General features: G+C 38.1%; 1 protein-coding gene across 1 annotated transcript in view; it reads right to left on the reverse strand.

Moving 5' to 3' along the window:
• The window catches only part of LOC306862949 (myosin-IIIa-like), an 86333-nt gene that overhangs the window by 44679 nt on the left and 15912 nt on the right, over window positions 1–25742 (reverse strand). The window contains exons 4-9 of the mRNA XM_079406060.1: window positions 22890–22994; window positions 22700–22799; window positions 8389–8465; window positions 6710–6855; window positions 694–759; window positions 223–378 (exon numbers count right to left, since the gene is read on the reverse strand). Of these exons, the coding sequence (XP_079262186.1) occupies window positions 223–378; window positions 694–759; window positions 6710–6855; window positions 8389–8465; window positions 22700–22799; window positions 22890–22994 (650 nt within the window). The remainder of the gene's footprint in view (window positions 1–222; window positions 379–693; window positions 760–6709; window positions 6856–8388; window positions 8466–22699; window positions 22800–22889; window positions 22995–25742) is intronic.

Below are 25742 nucleotides of genomic sequence, written 5' to 3' on the forward strand. Positions count from 1 at the left end.
TAAAACTTTTAAGAAATATAGTAATGAAAGTGTACTTTCTTTAATATGGCTGGAGGCTTCATGTCATGTGATTAAATAGTTTTAAACAAATCTGTCAAAAGTACTATTCATTTCTGTAAGGGTGAAACGTTTTAGTGAAAAAGTAGCCTTTAAATTGTAAAAGTTAGAAAGTTCAAATTCAAACTTGTTACGCTTTAAACACTTATATTTGTGTTTAATTACCTTGTTTTCTCGATAACGCCGATTTGCTGGTTGAGGTCGATTAGCTCCATCAGCTGCTTGGGCAGCGTCTTCTCTCGGCCCACAATCTGTTTGATGAAGACATGCTGAAGAAGGTCAAACACATTGGGCCTGAGCTCAAAATCCTTTATCAGACACCTGAAGAGGACAAAAATGGGAGAATGTGTGCTAAAATGTCCAAAATACCACATCAAATGGCAGCTGATAAGGACCAGATTCGGGAAAAACACTAGGTTGTTGAGATGAATTCAGTTACAAACAATGTTCTGGTAAACCAGCAGGAGGATAATTAGAGTATGATGAGGCATTATGAGACACAGCTCTTTATGAGAGTAATTAACCTACAAAATCAGTGTCAAAAAGAAAAACTAACAAAACTTTAACAACCAGCAAACTTTATATTTGCCAATGCTATACATATAAATACAAATACATTTAACCTGCGTTACTCACTTGCATATAAAATCGTTAAAATCGTTTGACCAGAGCTCTGGTTGGTGTAGGGTGGGTGGAGGATTTCTGTTCAGAGAAAAACAGATACATATAAGTGTGAGAGAGCAATGAGGAGACAACCGCTCACAGCAAATTGATCCAATTTCAAAGGAAAAAGGCACTCCTCACTTGATAAGATTATTAGATTACTGCCAAAAATTGTCTGTTGTTTAGATGAATCATTTCAACAATCCTTATAAGCACAGACCATATAAAGCATGCACAAAGAAAAATGTCTATATACCAAAATGCATACCTGCATATGCTTTTATTACATTATATACATTAAACAAAACAACATAGAATTATATTACTATATATACTACTATTGTTTTGTAAAACAAGGCATTTTGTATTTATAATTTAATTTAATTTAAAAAGTCCGGGTGCTGAATTGGCCTGCCTGCAGTCCAGATCTTTCACCTATAGAGAACATTTGGCACATCATTAAACTAAAAATACATCAAAGACGACCACAAACTCTTCAGCAGCTGGAAACCTATATCAGGGAAGAATGGGACCAAATTCCAACACCAAGACTCCAGAAACTCATAATCTCGATGCCCAGACGTCTTCAAACTGTTTTGAAAGGAAGAGGAGATGCTACACCATGGTAAACTTGCCCCCGTCCCAACTATTGTGAGACCTGTAGCAGGCATCAAATTTGAAATGAGCTCATTCTGTGCATAAAATTTTAAAATTTATCAGTTGAAACATTTGTTATGTTATCTATGGTCTGTTGTGAATAAAATATTGGCTCATGTGATTTGAAATTCTTTTAGTCTTCATTTTATTCAAATTTAAAAAAAACATCCCAACATTTCTGGAATTTGGGGTGTAGCTGGAAAGCCACTATATCCCATAATACACTTTAAACAGATACAGTGCCCTCCAAAAGTATTGGAACAGTAAATACAAAATTGCTCTGTTGGCTGTGGAGTCAAGACATTTACAAAAATGATTAAAAGATGAATATGAGACAAAACTACAGAATGTCACATTTTATTATTGGGTGATTCAACACATAGATGTTTTACCAGCTAAGAAGTTCAGCACTTTTAGAGTTTCATCCCTCTATCTGATGTGAGCATAAGTATTGGAACAGTTGCCTCACAGGTCTTTCTAAGTGATCAGCTGTGTCCTGTTGCAGTAATTCTTCAGATATTAAAAGCAGGGAATGTGTCGTATCAGTTATATCCAGTACTTCTGCATTCTGAATCTTGCATTTAATGATGACACACACAAACCAGGATGAAGATGACTTTGAGAGAAAAGCATGCAATTTGGATGCTAAAAGAAAAGAGGAAGTCAGTTAGAGCTCTAGCAAAAACAAAGGGCATGGAGAAATCAAGAGTTTGGAAACCACCAGCAACACCAGCAACCAACAACGACCTGATCGGCTGAGAAAACAACAGTAGTTGATGACAGACAAATCATAAAAGCTGTGAAAATGAATCCTAAAAGACGTATCTGTAAAATCACCAACAACTTCCAGAAAGCTGGGGTGATACTCTGACAATCTACTGTCCTCAGGAGACTTTGACACAGAATTACAGATGCTACACAGCAAGATGCAAACCTCTGACCAGCACCAAAAATAGAAAGGCAAGATTAGAGTTTGCAAAAAAGCACAAAGGTGAGCCAGAAGAGTTTCGGAACTGTGTTTATGGACCGATGAGATGAAGTTGAACCTTTATCTAAGTGGTGGGAAAGCAAAAATGTGGAGAAAAAAAAGGAACTGCAATGATCCCAAGCATACAGCCTCATCTGTAAAGCATGGTGGAGGTGGTGTCATGGCATGGGCATGCATGGCTGTCTCTGGAACAGGCCCTCTCAACTTTACTGATGACTTAATGTATGATGACAGTAGCAGAATTAATTTGGAAGGGTACCAAACCATCTTGCCTAACAATATTCAAGAAAATGCCACCAGATTCATTGAGAAGTGCTTCATATTGCATCAGGACAATGACCCAAAACACCCTGCCAGTTCAGTCAAGGAATTTATAAGGGCAAAGAAATGGAAAGTCTTAGATTGCCCAAGTCAATCTCCAGATTTAAGTCTGATTGAACATGAATTTCACCAGCTGAAGAGGAGAGTAAAGACAGAAACTCCCCAAAACAAGCAACAATTGGAATTGGCTGCATTAAAGTCTGGGAAAAGTATTTCAAAGGATGAGACCAAGAGTCTGGTGATGTCTATGGGTCACAGACTCACTGCTGTGATTGTGCGCAAGGGATCTGCAACTAAATAATAGCTTTTAATATGTTATATCTGCCTTATGTTCAACTGTCCCAATACTTATGCTCACATCAATGAGTGGGATGAACTCTAAAAGTGCTGTTCTTTTTATTTATTGAAACGGCTAATAATAAAATATGACATTCTGTAGTTTTGTCTCATATTCATATTTTAATCATATTTGTAAATATCTTGACTCCACAGCCAACAGTGCAATTTTGTCTTTACTGTTCCAAAACTTTTGGAGGGCACTGTATTTCTTATGAAAGATGGCTTATTTATTACTTTAGGTACTATATTATTATTATTATTATTAAATCCATGCCAATAAACAGCCAGTTGCCATTTTTACAATTGATCTCAAATGGAGTGATAACATGACAACAACATGAACTGTATCTTTTTTTCCTGGGTAATAACATTGCAATATTTAACATGGTTTTGTAGTGAAGATATTAACGTTTTTGACTATAAAGAGAGAGAGAGATAAAAGGCTAAGAAATATTCAACGAGCTAAAAAGCGTCAGCTATCCCTGATCTCCTTTGTTTTTGTTTGAGGTTGCATGAGTGAAAGTGAAATTTTCAGTGAATTTGTGCTCATGTAAAAAAGCTTTGTCTGTGAATGCTGCCAAAAAGCTTTTTCCTGTAAATGTAGATAAGTAAGCAGATAGACACTTAACGGTGTCACAGAGGACCTGACAAGTGTTCCCTGCTGTGGAACAATAGAGCTAATTAGCCATCATTTGGTGTCCTGGTGAAGGGGGCTATTAGCAGAGGGAGAGCAGGGTTGAGGAGGTGTACTCCAGCCCAACGGCTAGCGTGTCAGGAGCGCGCTCTGTGCCTCTGACAGCGATTGATTACCCTAATGGGGGGGCATACATCTCTGCTTATCACACGCTGCACCCCACACAAACAGCAGCTTTCATGGAAACGGCTGGAGAAACGCTTGGACTATTAAAGTGCATCCTTATCGGAAAACGCAGCAGCAAAAAATAAAAGATTACAGAGGAAAACAACAAGGCTTCTGCAATTTAAAGCACATTATTAAGAGCACAGGATTCGAAAACCACAAGACAACAACAATAACGTGGGCTGGGATATGTTTTGTTCTGGTAACTTATGTCACTAATTAAAGCACCAAATAATCAACAAAGTAGACAACCGTTCAAAAGACTGGGTTTGGTAAGATTTTTGAATGTTTTTGAAGAAAGTCTCTTATGCTCACTGTTTTCAAACCTGATAATATTTTTTCTTGAGCAGAAAATCAACATATTAGAATGATTTCTGAAGGATCATGTGACATTGAAGACTGGAGTAATGATGCTGAAAATTTTGCTTTGCATCACGGAAAATAAATTACATTTTAATTTAATTTTTTATTTAATTTGAATGTTTTTGTGGAAACCATGATTCATATTTTCATGATTCTGTGATGTATAAAGAGGGAACAGCATTTATTTGGAATATAAATCTCTTGTAATGTTATTATTTTTTACTTCATTTTGATTGCACGGAATTAAATTGAATGAATGAATAAATGAATGAATTTTTAATCTCACAAAAATATGAATTGCAAGATATAAACTCATAATTGCGGCTGACTTTTTTTCTAATTTTTTTCAGTTCACATCTCACAATTCTGAATTTTTTTCCACAAAATTATGAGTTTACATCTTGTAATTCTGTTTTTATTTGTTTCCACTATGGAATATAATTATATATATATATATATATATATATATATAAAAAAAAAAAAAAAAGGTCATTCTGACTGTTTTTTCATCTCATAACTTTTTCTTGCAAGTTTATATCTCTCAGAATTGCAAGGAAAAAGTTTTGGAATGTGAGATAAAAAAGTCACAATTATGTATTTGTATTCTTTCTTTCCTTCTTCCTTCCTTCCAGGGTAGAAACAGGTTTCCACAGTACAAAGTATTTATATTTTAATTTCCCTGCCTTTAGTGTTATATGTTAAAAATATATTTTTTGGTCTCTATTTTCATCCATGTACATGTCAGCAGCATATTCAGATTATGTATCATCTCTCATTGAATGTGTTAATTTCTGGTTTATTTTGGTTCTCAGCTCCTGTTCGCTGGCTAAATGTGTGTATTCCTGTCTGAACGCAGACACATTGTGCCCAGGGCTCTTAGTCTGGCCTAATCTGGGTCACACAAATGTTACACCAAATATGCCATGAGCATGTGCCACTGGCCTAGTACTGTTCACTGAGTACATACTAGCTCTCAATCCCTACAGAGCCAGAGTCAAGTCAAGTCATTTGTATTTGTATAGCGCTTTTAACAATGCAAATTATGTCAAAGCATCTTTACATCTGCTTTATATAAAGTTGGGTGGCTTTATATCAGTTTTACAGTATTTAGACGGGGAAATAGTTTGTCGAAATAGTGTCATTCTCCTCTGGCCAGAAAAAATCAGCAGTTTAAATCTAGGCTAAAGAAGAATCAGATTGTGCAAAGTCGTAACAGATCTCCTCTGATTCTAACCAAGCCATAATCATTCAGCATAAGAGAGACAAGTTCAAATCTGTCTAATTGTGAGAGTAATTTATCAACCAAAACACTGTCAGATTTTGCAATAAAAAATTCTCAAATATTTCATTTTATAAATTGATGCATATTTTTAAAATAAATATATTTTATATACATTTTAACCTAAAATATTCTTAAATATAGAATAACACTCAGGTTAGATTTGACCCTGAAATGTTTTTATTCAGCAAGAATGCATTAATGATCAAAAGTGACAATAAAAATACATTTATAATGTTACAAAATATTTTTGCTTCTGTTTATCAAAGAATCAAATGTTAAAATATATTTAAAAGTTATTTTAAATTGTAATAATATTTTACAATGACTATTTTAAATATATTTTGATCAAATAAATGCAGCTTTGGTGAGACTTTTAAAAACATAAAAAATCTTACCGACCTCACGCTTTTTTAATAATAATGTAGATCTAAATATAAAAATACGTTTCAAAATAAATCTTGAGTGAAATATTTTGAGAACATTCAGATTTGAGATTCTAATGGCTACGTTCCAGTTTTGTCACATTGCATTGCTCATTCTCAGTCTGGATGGGCGTGGGGGGTGTAAGGTGTGCTTTTTCAAATAAGAAGGAAAGAGAACATGAGAGAGACCCAACAAAGACAGCCTGCAGTGCGTACATGAGCAGTCAGAAACATTACCACACCGCTCTATGATTATACCCACAACCCCCACCATTGACTGCAGTCAGAACGCCACTGCTCTGACAACACAGCACTCAATGGACGGATGCTCTGTCTGTGTGTGTGTGTGTGTGTGTGTGAGGTATATTAGAGCACAAAAGTGCTGCACCATCAAGATGACACTAGCGATAACTGTTTCTGTTCTGAGCCTGAAAACAGTAAACAATCAAATTTCCCCTTCAGACAGGTGGATGGAGAGAAAAATCGCTTTGTCTCTTTCTTGTGTCCACAAATATACATGCATTTCAAGAAACTGAAGTACATTTAAGCTGCACTAAAAAAGACCTAAGAATGAAACCAGCCTGGCTTCTGACAGCTACAAGGCCCAAGTAAGCAGCAATGCTAACATCACAAATTATTCCATGTACTGACTCAAACCTGACCTTGTGGACTGTGAGGTCTTTTTGAATATTTTGTAGAGTAGTCATGCAAATCAGTGTTTGCATACAACATGTGTCAAACAAAAATGAGGGCGTCACCTTGGAATTTTGAAGAGAGCTCTCATTGGATGAAGATCAGTAAGGGGCGGGTCTCCATCACCCAGCTCTATGGCCGTGATACCCAGAGACCACACGTCACAGCGCTCGTCATACGTGGAGTCGAGCTGCTGCTCACATGCGATGACCTGGTCAAATACACAAACACAGTCATTACTGAACTGCAAATGTTTATAACAGACACTGACTGCTGAACAGTGTCACCAGAGCACAAAAATTCCACGAATCGAGTGAGTCAATGATTCAGTATCCCATTCACCCTCTTTTCTGAATTAATCAGCCATTTGAATGAATCAGTTGAATGAATGACTAAATGACTCACTCATTAAAACAACCATTTGCCGCCACCTACTGGTTGTTTCACATTTAATGTATCATTGAAGTTTTCCCAACATTTCTTATTTGCATGTTCAAAAAATATTTAAAACATTAATCTTATCACATTATTTATGACACCTCAGGTTCCTCAAACAGTGTGTATAAATACATCTAATGCTTTTGTTTTGCTTTGCAACACAAAGATGGATTTTGTTAATACTGATTTCATTTGAAGGGTAACAACTCTACAGTGTCTTATTATTCAAACTAACTGAAAAAATGTAATAAGGTTGGGGGAAAATTTATAAACCATGGGAAATTACATCTGTTTTGTTATATACAACATATACAGCAACTCATTTCCACCTCTTTCCAGTCACAGAGTACTTTATTTTCAGAGTTGTTTAAGTGAGAGAAAATAATGTATGTAACTTAGTCCAGATTGGGGAAATTGTTTTGTTATGCAGTTTTTTGTTATTTATTTATTTATTATTGATTGAAAAAAAGCTGATTTTTGTTTTGTATAAGCTATCAGTTTTAATTCTTAGAATGAAAAAAATTAAAAATCAAGAACATTGCTTTGGAATTGGCCAAGAAAATTGCAACTGGAGCATCTTTAGTTGTAATACTACAAAAGCAACTGAAACTGGGACCTTATTGTGCAGAATAATAATAGTTTAATAATACAGAAAACACATAATAATATTAAACACACTAAAAGCATGTTGATTTTATATTTTTAAAAATATAGAAGATGTAATTTAAGAGAGAGAGAGAGAGAGAGAGAGACTAAGCAGGGATGAGAGAAATATACATCTGCTACAATAAATCTAAGCAAAAGAGCTGCTAATAAAAAAAATGCCTTCTTGTGACAAAAAAAAATCATGGTTTAGTTTAGATCAATTTAGATCTCTACATTAACCTATACTATTGTACCATAAACTTTATGTGGATAGAAAACCACAGAATGCAATACAGGTGGTCTTACCTCAGAATTAGAAACACAAATAAACTGTCCAGCGTCTTTAGTATTTAATCCATGCGATAAATCCAGAAATGAACCTAGAATGTTCCCCACAGATGTTTAGAAGTCTAAAAGTGCACTAATAATACATCTCTGTTTGTGTTTTGATTGTATTGACACCTAGAACAAATTGAGGCACGTATGCCTCTGCCCTTGAGTCTTATGAAAATTCTGGCTACGACTCTTAAAACAACTTCAGAGACGTAGTCCTCCTCGCTGGTCTCATATGGAAATCTTATGGAAAAACTAAGTAAACAAAAACATTTGCAGCCCACAAAGTCACCTCCATGCTTTGCAAACTACTTGCCAACGGTCCTACCTCAGGGGCCATCCAGAAGGGCGTCCCGACCGAAGTGTTCCTCCTCAGCCGGGTGTTTGTAAGCTGGGCCGATACCCCTAATCAGAGGAAGAAACATCAACAACACATCATGTAAGCTAGTTATCATACAGATTCAATGGATGGCTTCTGGATTCAAGGAATGTCTTTGGCTTGTCTGTATGTGATTAGCTGAGTGGCAATGGAAACACAATTTGAATAGAGATCAAACAAGGTCACAACAAAAAAAAAGGACATGTTGTCTTGGATGCAGTGATCATAGTAACCCAGCACTGACCCATGAGCCTTCTGACTGAGAGTCAGAAGTCATTATTTACATAAAATCTTGACTTGAAAATCTTATTTAAGAGCTGTGGTCACCCTTCACTGTCACTGTAAAAGCAGAACGAATATGATGGAGACATGATGGAGAGTAAAGGAAGTCAACTATTCCTTTAAATGAGTATAATTTACATAAGAAGCTAAATTATGTAAGATATTAATATTCATTTTCAGAGAAGCTTACTTGACTGAAGGAAAGAATGGAGCTTGCAAGACTATAAAAGACAGGGGTTAGGTGTTAAATATCACTGAAAAATGGTAAACTAAAAGAAGTAACAGTAAATTAACTTGATTTATTAAAGTCAAAAATATTTTTACTATAACTGATTAACAATTTAAAACCTAAACATATAAATTTGCACCACCAAAACTACATAATATGGATGTAGAAAAAACTACATAAATCATGTAGAAGTCAAATTTAAAGTAACAATTGCAGGTTCCCACTTTTCACAGTGTAAGTTTTGCTTTTATGGTGAGGTCAAATTTGCGTGAAAAAAACGTTGAAATCTATGTGAGGAAATCCTGCACCCTCAAGTAGATTCCTAATGAATTTGGTTTGCCAAAATGCGCAGAACAACAGTAAATGTGACCAAAACTTTAGGGATTAGAACACACGATCTACTAACCTAATTTTCTTGATGTGAATATGATCGATTTGACATTTGACTGAGATAAGTTTTACATTTTAGTTTAACTATTATTCTTATTATTAAATGAATGATATTAGTTGTAAATGCTATTATTTTTAAGTAATTCAAGACTGAATTTTTTAAAGTCTCATACTTGCTTACTTTAAAAGAAATCTCACCAACATCAATGATATCGTCATGATACTTAAATCTGATTGGTCTTTCTTACATCTATTTGCATACTGAATTGCGACTGGTCTCTTCTATTTTGTGTCTATGCAAATATCTATAGTCAGCAACAGCTAAATAGCTAAAGCAAAGCCTGAAACCTAAACTTACTTAAAACCAACCCTATTCTTTTCCTTCAGAAAATGCAAATCTAGTGCCATTTGTTCTTAGCACAAACTTCAGTACATGTAAATATATTTTTCTGGGAAACAAGATATTAGAAATTTGGATTTCTGCTGTGAAGTAACTCAAATTCACTTCAAATCTGTAAATCGCATAGAATCTGAAATGTTTAGATAAGAGCAGATTATGTTGTGCTGCTAAATTTAACTATGAACACATTATTCATATTTAGAATGTTTTAAAGGAATCTTCCATCAGTTTATGATCGGATTAGAGCTATTGAATCACCAGGAAACAAGCCATTCTTGGCAGTATCAAAAAGGATTCGTTGCATTCATAAGACTCACAAACACATTAAATCCCCACTACACCACAGACAAATACAGAAACATGGATTCACATATGCTGTGGGCCGTAAATGGACAACAGACAATAGATGTATTGAAGAATAACAGTTAGACACACAAACATACACACACACACACAGACACAGCACTAAACAGTCTCCTGCCGCTGCTCCCTTTCTGCTACATTAGATCTGCACAGGGCCCCGGGGCCAGTCTTAATAATCATCAGAGATAACACTGCCAATTAGAATATTCATGACAAAGCCACTAAAGCGTCCTCCTCCACCCCCCCCCCCCCCCCTCCTCTCGCTCTTTTTGTCTAATAATGCACTTTTTTTTCTCGTTCAGATGAATCAGTGTGGGGGCTTTATCTTCTCAGCATAGTGTAAGCCCCTTCACACGGATAACGCATTATCCCTGCATGACTCTGAGCGCTCTGGACGTGGGCACGTGGAACCTCTGCATACAGCCGTGGTCCGACAGCCACCCACTCGCCGTGGCTCCATTCCTGACAGTGAGAGACAGATATCGCCCCCAGCACGTCTCCAACCAAGCACTCAACAAATGCACTCTTTTTGGAAAAATTAGGTTGACAGAGTAAATGGAGTGACGTTCAAGTGAGGTTTGTGTGGTTTGATGCAGACAGAGAATAGAAAATAATTAATTCCCTGCTTTCACTATATGTTTGGGTTAAGGCATCAAGCAATACCTTCTCAAATAAATGAATGAAAGTTAATTTTGTAAAAAATATATATTTTTTTTATTTTAAGAAGGTTATACAGATTAGACAGCCAATTATAAAATGGATAGTTGTAATACAGAATGCTGATCGATAAAATAAAATAATAGGATTTACTTTGAAGCATTTTTCACTCCTAAATCGCTAGTAAATTTCACCAATAATTACAAAAGAATGGTAACTATCACACTGAATTAAAAGTAAAATTTTGAAGTAGGAAGAGTGAAATAGCATTTTCTTGTAAACCATTGTTACAAGATGGATTCGGACACACAGGAGATATAAAAGCGGTAAGGTTTATTTCGACAGATGAGCAATGGCAGGATATAGCAGCGGTGAGTATCTGATGTAGAGACGTTGGCGGATGAATAGAGTGGATTACTGAACCGTGTTGTTCCTTGGCAGGAGCTCGTGGATGGATAGGGAGACCACACACCTCTTTGCTTTGTGGAAAGTTCCAGGAATGACGAACAGGGATCCAGGACACGGATGGACAACACTTGAAGGAAACACAAGAGGTTAGTACACAGGACGGTAAGTAGCAGGTAGGTCGCTGAGATAACATGTAGGAGTCCACTTCGAATAAACGAGACCGGACGTCTGACTGTGGTGAGGTGTGTGGTTTTATAGTGGGGTTTAATGAGGTGATGATGAAGTGCAGGTGTGCCCATTAGTACTCTGGTGAAGGTGCTCGCTGTGATTGGTGGAGGTGAGAGCCTGGTCGATCTGTAACATTACCCCCCTCTCCACGGCCCGCTCCTGGGGGCCGAAAACCCCGACGTCGTGGTGGCCTTCCTCTTCCTCTGGATGGTTGGGATGGGTCGCATGGAATTCCTCCAGTAATGTGGGATCTAAGTTGTCATCTCTGGGGACCCATGATCTCTCCTCTGGCCCATAGTCTTCCCAGTCCACTAAGTACTCCAGGCGGCCACCACGACGCCGGGAGTCCAAGATCTCCTTAACCTTATATATGGCTCCGTCCTCCAGTATTAATGGGAGAGGGGGTTCCTCGCTCGGACCAGGCTCTGTGGAGGGAGAAACAGGAGAATGATAAGGCTTCAGGAGTGAAATGTGAAAGGTTTAATTAATTCTGTAATGTGGGGGTAACTGTAACTGAAAGGTGACCGGGTTGATTCGCTTGAGAATGGTGAAGGGACCGACATATCTGGGACTAAACTTCTTGCAGGGCAGACGCAGTTTGATGTCCATTTGATGTGTGTTTGATGGCATAGTTGACAGCCAGACCTTCTGTCCTGGTTGGTATTGCGGGGCTTCTGACCTGCGAAGGTCGGCTGTCATCCTGCGTCTACGTACTGCACGCTGGAGTGTTTGATGAGCATCGTCCCAGACCCTCTCGCTCTCTCAGACCCAGTAATCCACCGCAGGTACTTCCGAGGGTTCCCCTGACAGGGGAAAAACGATGGCTGGTAGCCGAGCACGCACTGGAAGGGAGTGAGTCCAGTCGAAGCTTGACGTAGGGAGATCTGGGCGTACTCAGCCCAGCCAATGAACTGGTTCCAAGAGTCCTGGTGGCTATGGCAGAAGGTTCGCAGGAAGCGACCGATCTCCTGGATCTTCCTCTCCGTCTGCCCGTTCGTCTGGGGATGGTATCCTGACGAGAGGCTCACGGTCACATCTAGGAGCTTAAAGAACCCCCTCCAGACTCTGGAGACAAATTGTGTGACGATCCGACACTATATCTTCGAGGATGCCAAAATATCTGAAGACATGATTGAAGAGTTGTTCCGCTGTTTCCATAGCGGTGGGTAGACCTCTTAGGGGGAGAAGTCGACAAGACTTGGAGAATTCTCACATCCCTGGCCATACTGGGCCACCAGTATTGATCCCTTACCAGCGAGAGGGTTCTGTCGGTCCCTGGGTGGCCAGTGCCCTGATAATCGTGAACGGAGCGGATGGTGGCAGTGCGTTGCTGTCTAGGAACATATTGTTTACCAGGAGGGCAGCCCGGCGGAGCAGCTGTGGAGGCATTGGCAGGAGTGACCGGCTCGGCAATCCATTGGATAGGACAGGTGAACATCTTTTCTGGAATGATTGACTCAGGGGTTTCGTCGGTTTCCTCTGTGGCATGAATACGTGAGAGAGCATCGGCTTTGGTGTTTCTGGACCCGGGACGGTATGAGATGGTAAAATGGAACCGGGTGAAAAAGAGAGCCCATTGTGCCTGACGGGGATTGAGCCGTTTGGCATCCCTTAGGTATTGTAGATTCTTATGGTCTGTCAGGACGGTGAATGGGTGTTGCGCACCTTCCAGCCAATGCCTCCATTCCTCGAGGGCGAGCTTGATGGCCAAGTTTTCCGCCGGGCTGAACTTCTTGGAGAGGAAGGCACATGGATGGAGTTTGGTCGGGCTCCCCTGCTGCTGAGAAATTACAGCTCCCACGCCTGAGGTGGAAGCGTCGACCTCTACCACGAAGGGTTTCTGGGGATCAGGATGAACGAGGATAGGGGCGTGAGTAAAGGCTTCCTTCAACTTCTCAAAGGTCTCCGTGGCAGCTGGGGTCCAGGACAGACTTGGGCCTATTTCAGAGGAGGTTGGTGAGGGGACTGGAAATACCACTATAATCCTGAATGAATCTCCTATAAAAGTTTGCAAAGCCCAGGAATCTTCCCAGGAGCTCCTTGATGGTGGAGGGTGCCGGCCAAGTTCGGATTGCCTCCACCTTCCCCTTGTCCATTCGGATGCCACCACTATCTATGATGTACCCGAGGAAGTGTACTGAAGACTGATGGAATGAGCATTTCTCGGCTTTCTGTCTTCCACTCGTCCACGCTGTCTTCCACTCGTCCACCTCGCGTATCCAAGATGAGGTTGTACGCGCTGCGGAGGTCGAGCTTCGTGAATACGGTGGCACCATGAAGATGTTCCAGGGCCGCTGGGACGAGAGGAAGGGGATATCGAAACTTCACTGTAATATTATTAAGAGCCCGGTAGTCAATGCAAGGCCGCAAGCCTCCGTCCTTCTTGGCCACGAAGAAAAAACTCGAAGCAGCAGGGGAGGTGGACGGACGGATGTAACCTTGTTTTAAAGCCTCGTCGATATATTCCTCCATGGCCTTCTGTTCGGGGATTGACAGAGGGTAAATTCTACCCTTGGGCACTGGCTCACCTGGCAGGAGATCTTTGGCACCGTTGCATGGCCGATGAGGAGGTAATTTGGAGGCCTTCTCCAGGCTGAACACATCTCTGAAGGGGGCATAGCAGGATGGAATATCAACGATTGTTTCTCGACTGGACTCTCTATGGATGTAGAGTTCACTGGTATCTTGGAAATGGTTTGGTGGAGTGGTTGTGGGAGGTTAGGAAAACAATCCGGAAAGCATTGAGTGCCCCACTTCAGGACCTCCCCGGTGCGCCAGTAGATGTGGGGTTCATGCTGGACGAACCAGGGGCGCCAGAGGACGATATCTGTGTGCGCTCCCTCCAGAACCAACAGGGTGATGAATTCCTCATGTAAGTGACCGAATCTTAGGTGCACGGGCCCCGCACTGTATCGGACTGTGGTTCGTCCGATGGGCCTTCCCGTTATCACATGGATCTGGTAGATGGTTTGGTTGGCAACAGTCGGGAGGTGGAGTTGGCGGCAGAGGCTCCCGGAGATGAAGTTACCGCCAGAATCGGTATCAAGAAGGGCTTGCACTGGAATAGAGACGTTAGAGGCAGTAAGCATGACTTCAACTGTGAGTGGCTTCATATTCTGAGAGATGGGTTGAATTGCACTCACCAAAAGCTGTGGTGGGCGAACGGGGCATGTCGACCTGATATGCCCACCCTTTCCACAATACAGGCAGAGCCCTTTTTTTAGTCGCCTCTGCCGCTCGTGATCAGTGCGGTGAGATCGATCGGTCTGCATGGGTTCTGGGTTTGGTTCTGGAGGGAGGCTAGCCTCTGGGTAGTGACAGGGAGGAGAGCAATGGGTTAAGGTCAGCAAAACAGGATTGCATGCGTGTGGAACAGTGAATGGTCTGTTGAATGAAACGCTCCAATCCACAGGAATCATCTAAACTGGCAAGTTGCAATCGCAATCTGGGCTCTAGACCTTGACGGTTAGTGGTGAGTAGGGCTCTTTCATTCCACCCACTGGCCGCCACCAGGGTCCTGAACTGGAGAGTATAATCGAAAAATGGAGCTGGCAACCTGGCGGAGGTGATAGAGCTGATCGCTGATAGATGGGTCCCCTTCTACTCTTCCAAACACTTCCCGAAAGTGGGTGGTGAAACTTTGATATGACTGAGTTACTGGACCAGACTGAGAGAAAATGGTTTCAGCCCACCGTAGTGCCTTACCGGAAAGGAGAGATACTATGAATTCTATCTTGGATTTTTCAGTGGGGAACAGATGCGGTTGCATATCGATATTCAATGAGCATTGTAGAAGAATGATGAAGTGCAGGTGTGCCCATTAGTACTCTGGTGAAGGTGCTCGCTGTGATTAGTGGAGGTGAGAGCCTGGTCGATCTGTAACAACCATACTCCAATAATCTTTATTTATTTATTTATTTTTTTAATCAAAAATTGTTTTATACAGTGTACCATAATTTTATGCATCATGAAATGAAAATTCATCCCTTCTATTTTATGTCTTTCTTTAATTTAAATAATGTTTTGACCTTGTAATTTTTAATCAAGAAGTCATAACTCAACCTTCCAGTGAAAATTACAGACTTCTCTCTGGAGATGTAGGCAGAATTTCTCCAATCATATCATCTACTTAAACCCCGCCCCTTTCTATAGTCGTATGCAAGTTATATTCAGATCTGCCTTCTCAATCTTCTCAATTACCCATTTCACTACTACTTCACAGTATGAAATAAAAAAATCTGTTGCTATTTTTTTATTACTATTAGTATAAAATCTGATTGTTCTACTCCATATGAATGCAGTATCCTTCAAGCTCTGTCTGAAATGAAGATAGTGTTATTAAGCTTCCATAAATTATATGCAAATTGGGAATGATTTGTTTGGATCAGGAAATAAACCACTCCACGGTTTGACAAACGTGACTTTCTGTGGCAGGATATATTGAAGGTCTTTATGTTTAGAATTTATTTACTTAGAATACTTTAATGCCACAGCTCAGGATAGTTTCTAGTGAAGGACTTGGGACTATATTGATACTTGAATACATCATTTGTATTCAACCTTGAGAGGGAGAATGTGTCATGAATAATTTTGGTCCAAGAGAAAGATTGCACTTTTTAAATACGTATATCTGTTTAGTTTGTCAACCTTTATGGATACACTAACATATGGCCTCAACTAAAAGCTACAAATGTAAGATTTTTCATGAGGTCTTTAAAGCTTTAAAGACCTTTCAGAAACATGTCTTTGTGTCATGCTCTAATGCCACATTACCATTTTACATTTATGCGGTTGCATTAACACTAATCAGCCACTCTGCCTGCGCTGCTTATGTAAATGCTTCATGTTAAATTATGCAGATTTGAAACCATATAGTTTGCGCACTGGGGTGTTTATGAGAATGTTTAGTCTATGTTGAAACACTCACAAGTCCAATACATTTGTGTATTCAAACACTACAGAGAGAGAGAGAGAGAGAGAGAAAGAAAAACAAAACCAAACTTGTACTTGTACATTGTATGACAGCTATATGACATCACCACGTCCCGGGCCCTCTCTCCCTCACCGGGTGCTTGGGATCATCCTAACCTTTCCCCCCGTTACGGCGCCCCTGCTTCAAACCTCATTAAATAAATAAATAATAAACTATTTATTACTTTTTCTTAACACATTTAAGTACACTTTAAAAAAGTACATTTTGTAAATACATCAATATACATTTTAAGTCATTGCATTTTAGTGTTTGTTACACTTTAAAGTACACTAAAGTAACTGTAGTGTGTTTGATATTAGATTTCTATATAAATTAATAGAGCCCGACCGATATGCGTTTTTGGTGGCCGATGACAATACCGATATTAGGGAGTAAAAATGAAATCCAATATTGATATATCGGCTGATATTCTTTATGTGTATATTATAGTACAGTACCAGTCAAACGTTTGGACACACTTCCCAATACAGTATATACATAAACAGAAAATATATAAATAAACATTTTTTGCAATGGTCACTCAAATGTGGTGATCAAACACTTATAATGATGGGACAAAGATATGTAATGGAGGCAGGGTATTTAACAGTAAACTTTATTATCCAAAATGAATCTAACTTCAGTGCACTAAACAGTAAATTTCACTTTACTTATTATAAATAACTTTAAAAGCAATTAGAACAAAATGTATATAACCTGAATTGAGAACACGAGGATTCATTTTTAAATTGTCTTTTTGTAGTTTAATATTCACAGACACTAGTCTATATCGCGATTTGATTTAAGTGTACTGAACGGTTTTTATTTATTCATCAAAAATATGACAAACTCTGAGAAAATCCACGTTAGACAGTAAATTCTGTTTTTATGGCTGGATTCCGCCCTAATGTAGTACTAATGTAGCAAACGAGTATGATAAGCTCATTGTGAGAGTAAAAGATGGGGACATTATTTATTTACTTTATAGCATTGCGTCTCACCGACTTGGTGACAACGTAGCATTAAATCACCATTCAACAGACTCAAGCCACCACTGCAATGCCGTGTATTGGACTGCAGAGAGATACAAATTTTTCAATCTGCTATGTTACTGACTGTACTGACAAACTATGCTGACTTAGAAAATGTGATGTGACCAATGTGATAAGCATGAGTGACATGGCAATTTTTAGGGATGGGGTTAATGCCCCGGTCAAGTGAGCTGTCATCTGCAAACACTTGGTCAAGCGAGCCACCGCCTGGATTTGAATGCTCGTCTATTTTTGGAATTACGGTACAAATGCGTGGCGCAGCCAAAAAGCGGAGAATGATGATTTTTGGAAGCTTCATGTTTCACAGCACCTTAATTCCACAAACAGACGTGCAGCAAAATGACGGCTCACTTGACCAGTAACAAACAAAGGAGTAATTAAGTAAAGTAATTACACCATTTAAAAGCATTTCATGTGCGTTATTTGTTCTGTAAAAAAAATTCAAGCTCATATTGTCACGAATCCGGTTCATGGTCTTCCGTACACTCACTATCAGAGGTCGCCCTTCCATCATATTGACTCTTGCACCACTACTGTTGCACTTCACCCTCGGACTATAATTCCCATCATCCATTGCACTGACGACACATATACAGCTGATTGCACTAATCACGCTCAAACCTGAGAATTATCACACAATCGAACCCCCTACTTAAACCATGGACTTCCTCTTCCTCTCTGCCGAGTATTGTTCTGCGTTTAGCACTCTTCAAGTGTTAGCTACCTTACCAAGCCATTCTGTGTTTATATTTAGCTCCGAGTATTGTTCTGCGTTTAGCACTTTTCAAGTGTTAGCTACCTTACCAAGCCATTCTGTGTTTATATTTAGCTCCGAGTCTGGTTCTGCGTTTAGCACTCTCTAAGTGTTAGCTGCCTTACCGAGCCATTCGGTGTTCTCTAAGTCTAAGTTTACTTTATTTTGTTTATAGTCTTGTTTCCTGTTTCCTGCCCTTGTATCGTGAATTTACCCTTGTCTCACAGTTTCGGACTCTGTGTATACCTCGTTTGGATTATTGCTCAGGTTATCGGACTACCCCTCTTCTCAAGCCCTCTGGATATTGTTCACCTATCGAAGACCCACGCATGCCTTAGGATTACTCTTGTGTCTTGCCTGTGCCATACCCGTTTGCTGGTGTCACAACTACATCTTAACATATGTGTAATTACAAATATATTTAAAGTTGGGCTGTCAGTTTAAAGCATTAACTTAATTAGTTAAGAAAGAATAACGTAATTAAAATATTTTTAACGCAGTTTACGCACTGACCCCGCTCCCAAGCCTGTGCATCATCTTACATTTCATGCAGTTGACTGTTGACAAATATGACACGAGTGTTGTTTTTGTCACAAAGAACACGAGTGCAAATGTGATTTTGTACAACAGTTCAGTAAATAAAAAGTTAATATTGTGCAAAATTTAAATAATATTGTGCATTTTGTTCAATTTTGCCAACACAAATATTACCTATTAAGCCACAGCAGAACCATTGTGCATCTCCGAGCAACACAGCAGTGTTTAGTTTCTGAATGAATTAGCCGTTTGAACGAATCAACTCACATATACATTTACCGCTGTCTGCTGGTAGTTTTAGTTTCTTCTGTAGAGTATCATTTCATTTATATAAAAAAAAAAGCCTTAAAGGGATAGTTCACCAAAAATAAATAAATAAATAAATTCTGTCATAATTTACTCATCCTCATGTTGTTTCAAACCTGAATGACTTACTTTCTTTTGCACAATAAGGTATTGTGAATACTGTTGGTAACTAAGCTGTTTTGGTCACTAGTGACTTTCATTACATGAACAAAAACTACTGATATGTTTCTCGAATTATCTTCTTTTATGTTCCATACTTTATGCTAGGCCATTGTAGCCTAAACATTTAACACAATAATATATTTAAATTATATTTTGGGGCATTTTCACAGCCAAATTTAGTTTGCGATTAATTAGATTAATTAATCACAGCACCCTGTAATTAATTAGATAAAAAATGTTATTCGACTGACAGCCCTAATTTAAATACATGAGATGCCTGTAAAAAGTTTCAATTGAAACCCACTCTCTCATGTAGGCAAATATGACAGTTAGCGGAAGCCAGAGATTACGGTTTATAAAGTTTTATATATGGATATTTTTATTAACCCACCAGAGCCATGGGGAGTACTTTTTATGATGGAAGGATGCACTTTATTGGACTATTGAATCTCATCAACCATTCATTGCCAACATAAAGCTTGGAAGAGCCAGGACATTATTTTAATATAACTCCACTTATATTTGTCAAAAAGAAGAAAGTCATACACACCTAGGATGGCTCAAGAGTGAGTAAATCATGGAGTCATTCTAATTTTGGGGTTAAATATCCGTAGTGATGCTCTGTACTCACTGCCTGCAATTCTATTGGTCACATTTCTGTGATGTCACTGAGGAGCTCAGTCAATGTCCTTGACAAACTCTGACAGAAAGCTCTTTCTGCTGACAGCAACTTTGCTACAGCAGTTTTGAGTTTCTGGCATGACTCATCACGCTCTCTCTTTTCTCTCTCCACCTCTCCATACACCCATCCCCCTTCCCCTCCCTAAAATGAGGAGGATGTCCCTCGGATGCAGTCGACTAATTACGGGCTTTATGTGTTTCTGCTCTGGGGCTGATACCCCTATGGGGGGGGGGGGGGGGGGGGGGGGGGGCAACTATCTCCTCTCAGGGGCTAAATGCGGCCTAGAGAATAACATAAGAGGAGATTACATTTAGAGTGGATTTTAGGCTGGAAATTAATAGTGAAGGGGGTGAAGGGAACGTGTGGAGCATAGCAAACATTAGTCTGTGCCACATCACAAAAGCCTACGATTGGCTGTTTATTCCCAGGTAAAGCATTTACTGGCTTTCTAAAAATTTATAAGCTCTCGTATATGGCTGTTCTGGAAGAAGCTATTAAAAATACTCCACTTACTGCCTCAATGAAAAGGCCACATGTTTTCATAAGTAACAGAAAGAGGCATCCAGGAATGGTCTGATTCACTGTTGTATTTATGCTTGGGAATCAGGAACTGGTTATATTTGGAGCTAGTATGATTTTTGAGGGGATAAATGTTTGATTTTCATTTTTTTATGACATTTGATTCAATGAATAGTTTCGGGACATCTGCAGTTTTTCACAGATGAGGACAGATTAATTTATTACATAAGTAATAAATTAAGAGAGGCAGTGTTGTATTGTGAATATAGTGAAACATAGGTTGTTGTTAGGCACATCATACTGCCTCAGAAAAGGTGATTTCATTAAAACATTTTTTTTTTATAGAACAATTTCATCAAGAGACACGAAGTCAAAGGCTAATTTAGATTTTTAGATACATTTAGATTTTTTTTTTTTCATATTGTATACAACTAAACTAAATCCCGAGTATATTATACAGTATATGGTATATAGTAAAGCTTCTAGATCCAATAAATATAATTTGGACATTTTATTCAGTTATTTTTATGTTTGTTTGTGCATGCTAGAATTGTGCAACAATACTTTTTTTATTTATTTATAGCGGTTGGCATATGAATGTGTGTATTACAGTACCACAACATTTTTTTCTCATTTTATTTGGATCTAGACACAAACCAAACAATGTTTATTTACAGCAAATAAATTATGAATATGGTGCCAATGCTAAAACAGTTTTACATTATGCAACACTTAAGTTACGTTGAGTTACATTATAACACAAATAATGACTAAGATTGGATGAACCATATTCAAAGCCACTGTAAACTATTTTATTTATTTTAGTAATAAAGTTATGCTTAAGTACATATTAATATTTTGAATTCACTAGTGTTAATTTTAGTTTCAGTTATTAAGTGTCAGGACACAGGCTAGGAGACACAAAGTGTTAGGATAACAAGTGACTTTATTAGTGATATCGGATGAGAGAGTCCAGGGGCTACGTGAGATCAGAGCCGGGGAACTGAGGGCAGGGAGGCAGGCTAGCCGGTGCCGGGGAAGGAAAGGCGGGCACGAGGAGGAATCCAGGGAGCGGTGGAGGCACGTAGGAAGATCTGGGTATAAGAGCACAAATGTTAGTAGATTGGGTCTGGTTTGGTTCCTGTAGTGAACGGTAGACCGGACGATCAGTGAGTGTCTGGAGTGTAGTTTTGTAGGTGGCTTGATTGGAGTTCGGTAGGTGCAGGTGATTAGAACACAGGTGACTGAGATCGTGGGTAAGTGGTGGCTGATGACTGGGGTGACTGAGACTCACTGACATTAAGATTATGTTTTTGTCATTTTAATTTATATATATATATATATATATATATATATATATATGTGTGTGTGTGTGTGTTTTTTTTGTTTATATATACTTCTATTTAACTTTATTTTATATTTATTTTATTTCGTTTTTTTTTTGTAGTAATTTTAGTACTTCAACTTCAACTTGTTTTATTTCATTTAGATGCCAAGTTGCCATTTCTAATGTTTGTTTAATCAGTTTAAGTTGAAAATGTGTAATATTTATAACATACATACATATATATATATATATATATATTTCAGCTTTATTTAAATTGTTAAAAAATGTTTTAATAGTTTTAGTCAACAATAGCAATACTATGATAGACAAGTAAACAAGTAAACATTGTATTTTCACATTACTTGACATTTCTTCACATTATCTTCTGTAAATAATATGTACCCTACAGTCCTGCCCACTGATTGCCAACAAATATATTTAATGTACGGTAGTGGTATAGCAAAATCGCTACCACATTTCTACCTTCACACAGTACACAACTTGATACCATTTACACAAGCAGCTTAGAGTGGTGAATATTACTCTTAATGCAACTGTTAAAGAAGAAGAATCATTAAGGCGAACTGGAATCAATAAATCCTGTATGATTGCACCTCATCATGCAGCTCTGTTTTAACACACTCTATTTAAGAGAGCTTCTTTTGGTTAAGAAAAGCTAGAAGCAAATCATTAGTAACTGAAAGCAGACAATATCCTCTGTCCCAATGACATGATGACAGACAGGGGCTTTAATGCAAGTGTGTTAGACATCCATCATTACCGTACATGTAAATGCACTGCTCTTGATGAGAAGAAATAAGTGCTATTCAATTAGCACTGAAAAGTTCATGTGTAATGGCTTTGACCCATGTATAAAACATTGTTTTCAAGCTGCCGGTCTCTCACTCGCACACAAGCACACACACTCAATCATTCAGGCTTTCTCTTTCACAGCCAGCAGTTCTTTCCCAATAGAAGAACAACTTCCTCACCGAAGTCAACCAGCTTGATTCCTCCTCCTGTGGTGAGCAGGATGTTGTTGCCCTTGACATCTCGATGGATGGTTTTATTGATGTGTAAGTGCTGGAGACCCTTTAGAGACAAGAGCACATGTTACAGGCCTAAATACATTTGTGTTAACATTTTAAAATATAGAGGATCGGCACTGGTTTTGGATTTTACCATGAGAGCTTCATGTAGGATGTAGGCTATGATGGGTTCCTCCATGCGGTCTCCTCTTTTCAGCATACCTTTAGCCAGATCTGTGACAGACCCTCCGTTACACAACTGCAAATAAATACACGAATACATGAAATAAATTCAAATACAACATTCATACAAATAAATAAATAAATAAATAAGATAAAAACATATAAATAAATTCATGAATTAATTCAAAACAATCAACCAGTTATATATGGTAATAAACCCTGATTCCGCAAAAAAAAAAAAAAAAAAAAGAATACATATAAAATAAAACTAAAAATACGTATTTATGCAAATGGAGAGAAACCTATTTTATATGGTAATATATGCGGTTTCTAGAAAAAGCAAACAAAACATTTCTGGTAAAAGAAAGAAAAAAAACATTTTATGAAAACATATAGAGATCAAGTTCTTAAATATAATAATACAATCTGTTTCTAATAAAATAATAATAATAAAAACATGAATTAAAAAACGTCATGTGGTAATACAAGCTGTTTCTAGTAAAATAAAAAAAAATAAAAAAATAAATAAATAAATAAATACCAAAATAAATAAATAAAGAAAGAAACATTAAAAACATTTTTATGCAAACATATAAAGAGAAACCAGCTATTTATGGTAATAAAACATGTTTGTGGTAAGTAAATCAATCAATCAATAAATAAATAAATAAATAAATAAAATAAAAAGGTGAAACAAACATTCTAAAGAGCATTTGCTTTTAAAAGGCCTCACGTTTCTAATTTTTCATGACACATTCAACAGTACAGTACAACTAGTTTCCCCTTTCATTATGCAGACCAAGAAGGTCAAATAATAGGTTCCTCATGGAAATGCTGAAATTTACAGAGGAATATTTACAGCTGTTTGTAATGTACAGAGAGATTTTAAATAGTGCAGGGTCGCATGCTTAAAATGCAATTTTGCAACATTCCAAAGTCTACCCCACGGTTTGAGAATCCTATAAAACTAACAGGGTTGATGCGGTTATGATCAATGCTAAATGCTTGCCTTCAGTCAGAGGACACAGAGGTGAAAATGGTTCTTTTTTTCCGAGGCAAGCCCTCTTGAAATTACATAAAATTGTCTAGCATGTTGCCAAGGCAACAACAATACCATCTTATTTAGAGCCATTTAAATCGACCAAAGGCAAACACTGCTGTCTTCGGCCAGCTGCTATTGTAATGGGACAAAATGTTTGTATGAATGCTTTGACAGTCTCTTATTCACAATATCCCAAAATCTATTCTCTTCTATTTTGCTGAAAGAAATAGAAATACAGAGGAAGAGATGTGCACCTTGTAGTTTAAGAAAAAAACATGTCTAACCAATAAAGAAAATAAAAAAACAGCAAATTGCCTCTAACATTGCTAATGTAACAATTACAAATCCTTTGAAAACAATCTGCTTGATCCGGCCTTTCAGCAGAACACTGAACACTTCAAAGGGAACATCAATGACTCATATCACTTTATGTCCCGAGAGGCCATTTACATTTTCAGATACATTTACTGCTATTTCCAATATTCATCCCAAGGGGTTCGGATGGGTGGGTGGATAGACTTGATTTCCCTGATTATGCATAAAGCTCAAACATCTGCAGAATTGAAAATATGTAAAGCTGAATTGTGTCATTTCTGTGTCACTATAGCGGCACCAAACGGAACTGCAACAATAACTGCATTTCTGCCTTTTCTGAAATGTGAGAGGGTGTTGGCAAGGAGTTGCTATGGTGTTTTGAGCTGTTTTAGCACATTGCTATGTGAAGGCTAGGGTGTTCTGCACTGATTGTAGGTGGGAGGTCATATATGATATATATGATTTCAATGTCTATTTTATATTGTCTGCCAGAGGAAAACTGTATTCGATCCAATTTTTGTAACAGCACTCCACTGAGCCAATATGAGGTATCATTTATGTCTGTAGCACAAACCTGTGGGGATTTACATCTCAAAATGTAGCACTTGGTGGTCATTTAAAGCATTCAAGAGAAGTGGAACAGAAAGAAATGCAAGATCTAGAGATGCATTTTTTTTTATTGAACTTCTTTGAACTTGAGCACATTGCTTTTAGAATGCTGTGTCAAGCACAAGAAGATGTGACGTACAAGTGCAGTGGTCAAACACACCTGTCTAGTAGCGCATGTTTAAATAAAAAAATAACGGAAAATCAGTGCATTGAAACACAAAAATGTGGTCTGTGTAAATGGACACTTTTTGTTTGTTAAAAACAAAGACTAACAGAACAATTGTGACTGTGATTGTTCAATAAATTCACTAATATTACTTACATTTTCGACTCATAATTGGGAGTTACTTTGTCTCTTTTTGTTTCGTCAATGAAAATATTTCAAAAACAAACTCACTGCAGACAGGTTTTCGTGTGTCGGAGCAACCCTCACTAGGATAGTTACAGCCCAGAATGAATCAGTGTTTTTGAACAAGTCGGCTGAATGATTCAATGACTCATTCAAAAAGGCATCTGTCGCCACCTACTGGTGTAGTGATGAAACCATCAGAATGAGTCATTAAAAAAAACACAAAATGCACTTACTACAACTACCAACTTGGGGAAATATTTTGCGCACAGTCCAGAATGCCTGGATTCCTATTGAAATGACTGGATTGTTTTCAAGAAAATAAGAGCAATGGTAAATACTCTGCATATTTGCTAAAAATGAACTGACCCTCAGGCCATGCAAGACATAGATGAGTTTATTTCTTAATCAAAACAAGATTTTTTGAGAAGATTTTGAGAAAGTAAGACACTTGCTCATCAGTGGATCCTTGGCATTGCATGGGTGCCATGGGATGTTTGTAAGAAACA

The sequence above is a fragment of the Barbus barbus genome (genome assembly GCF_936440315.1).
Source record: "Barbus barbus genome assembly, chromosome: 44".
NCBI classification, from domain to species: Eukaryota; Metazoa; Chordata; class Actinopteri; order Cypriniformes; family Cyprinidae; genus Barbus; species Barbus barbus.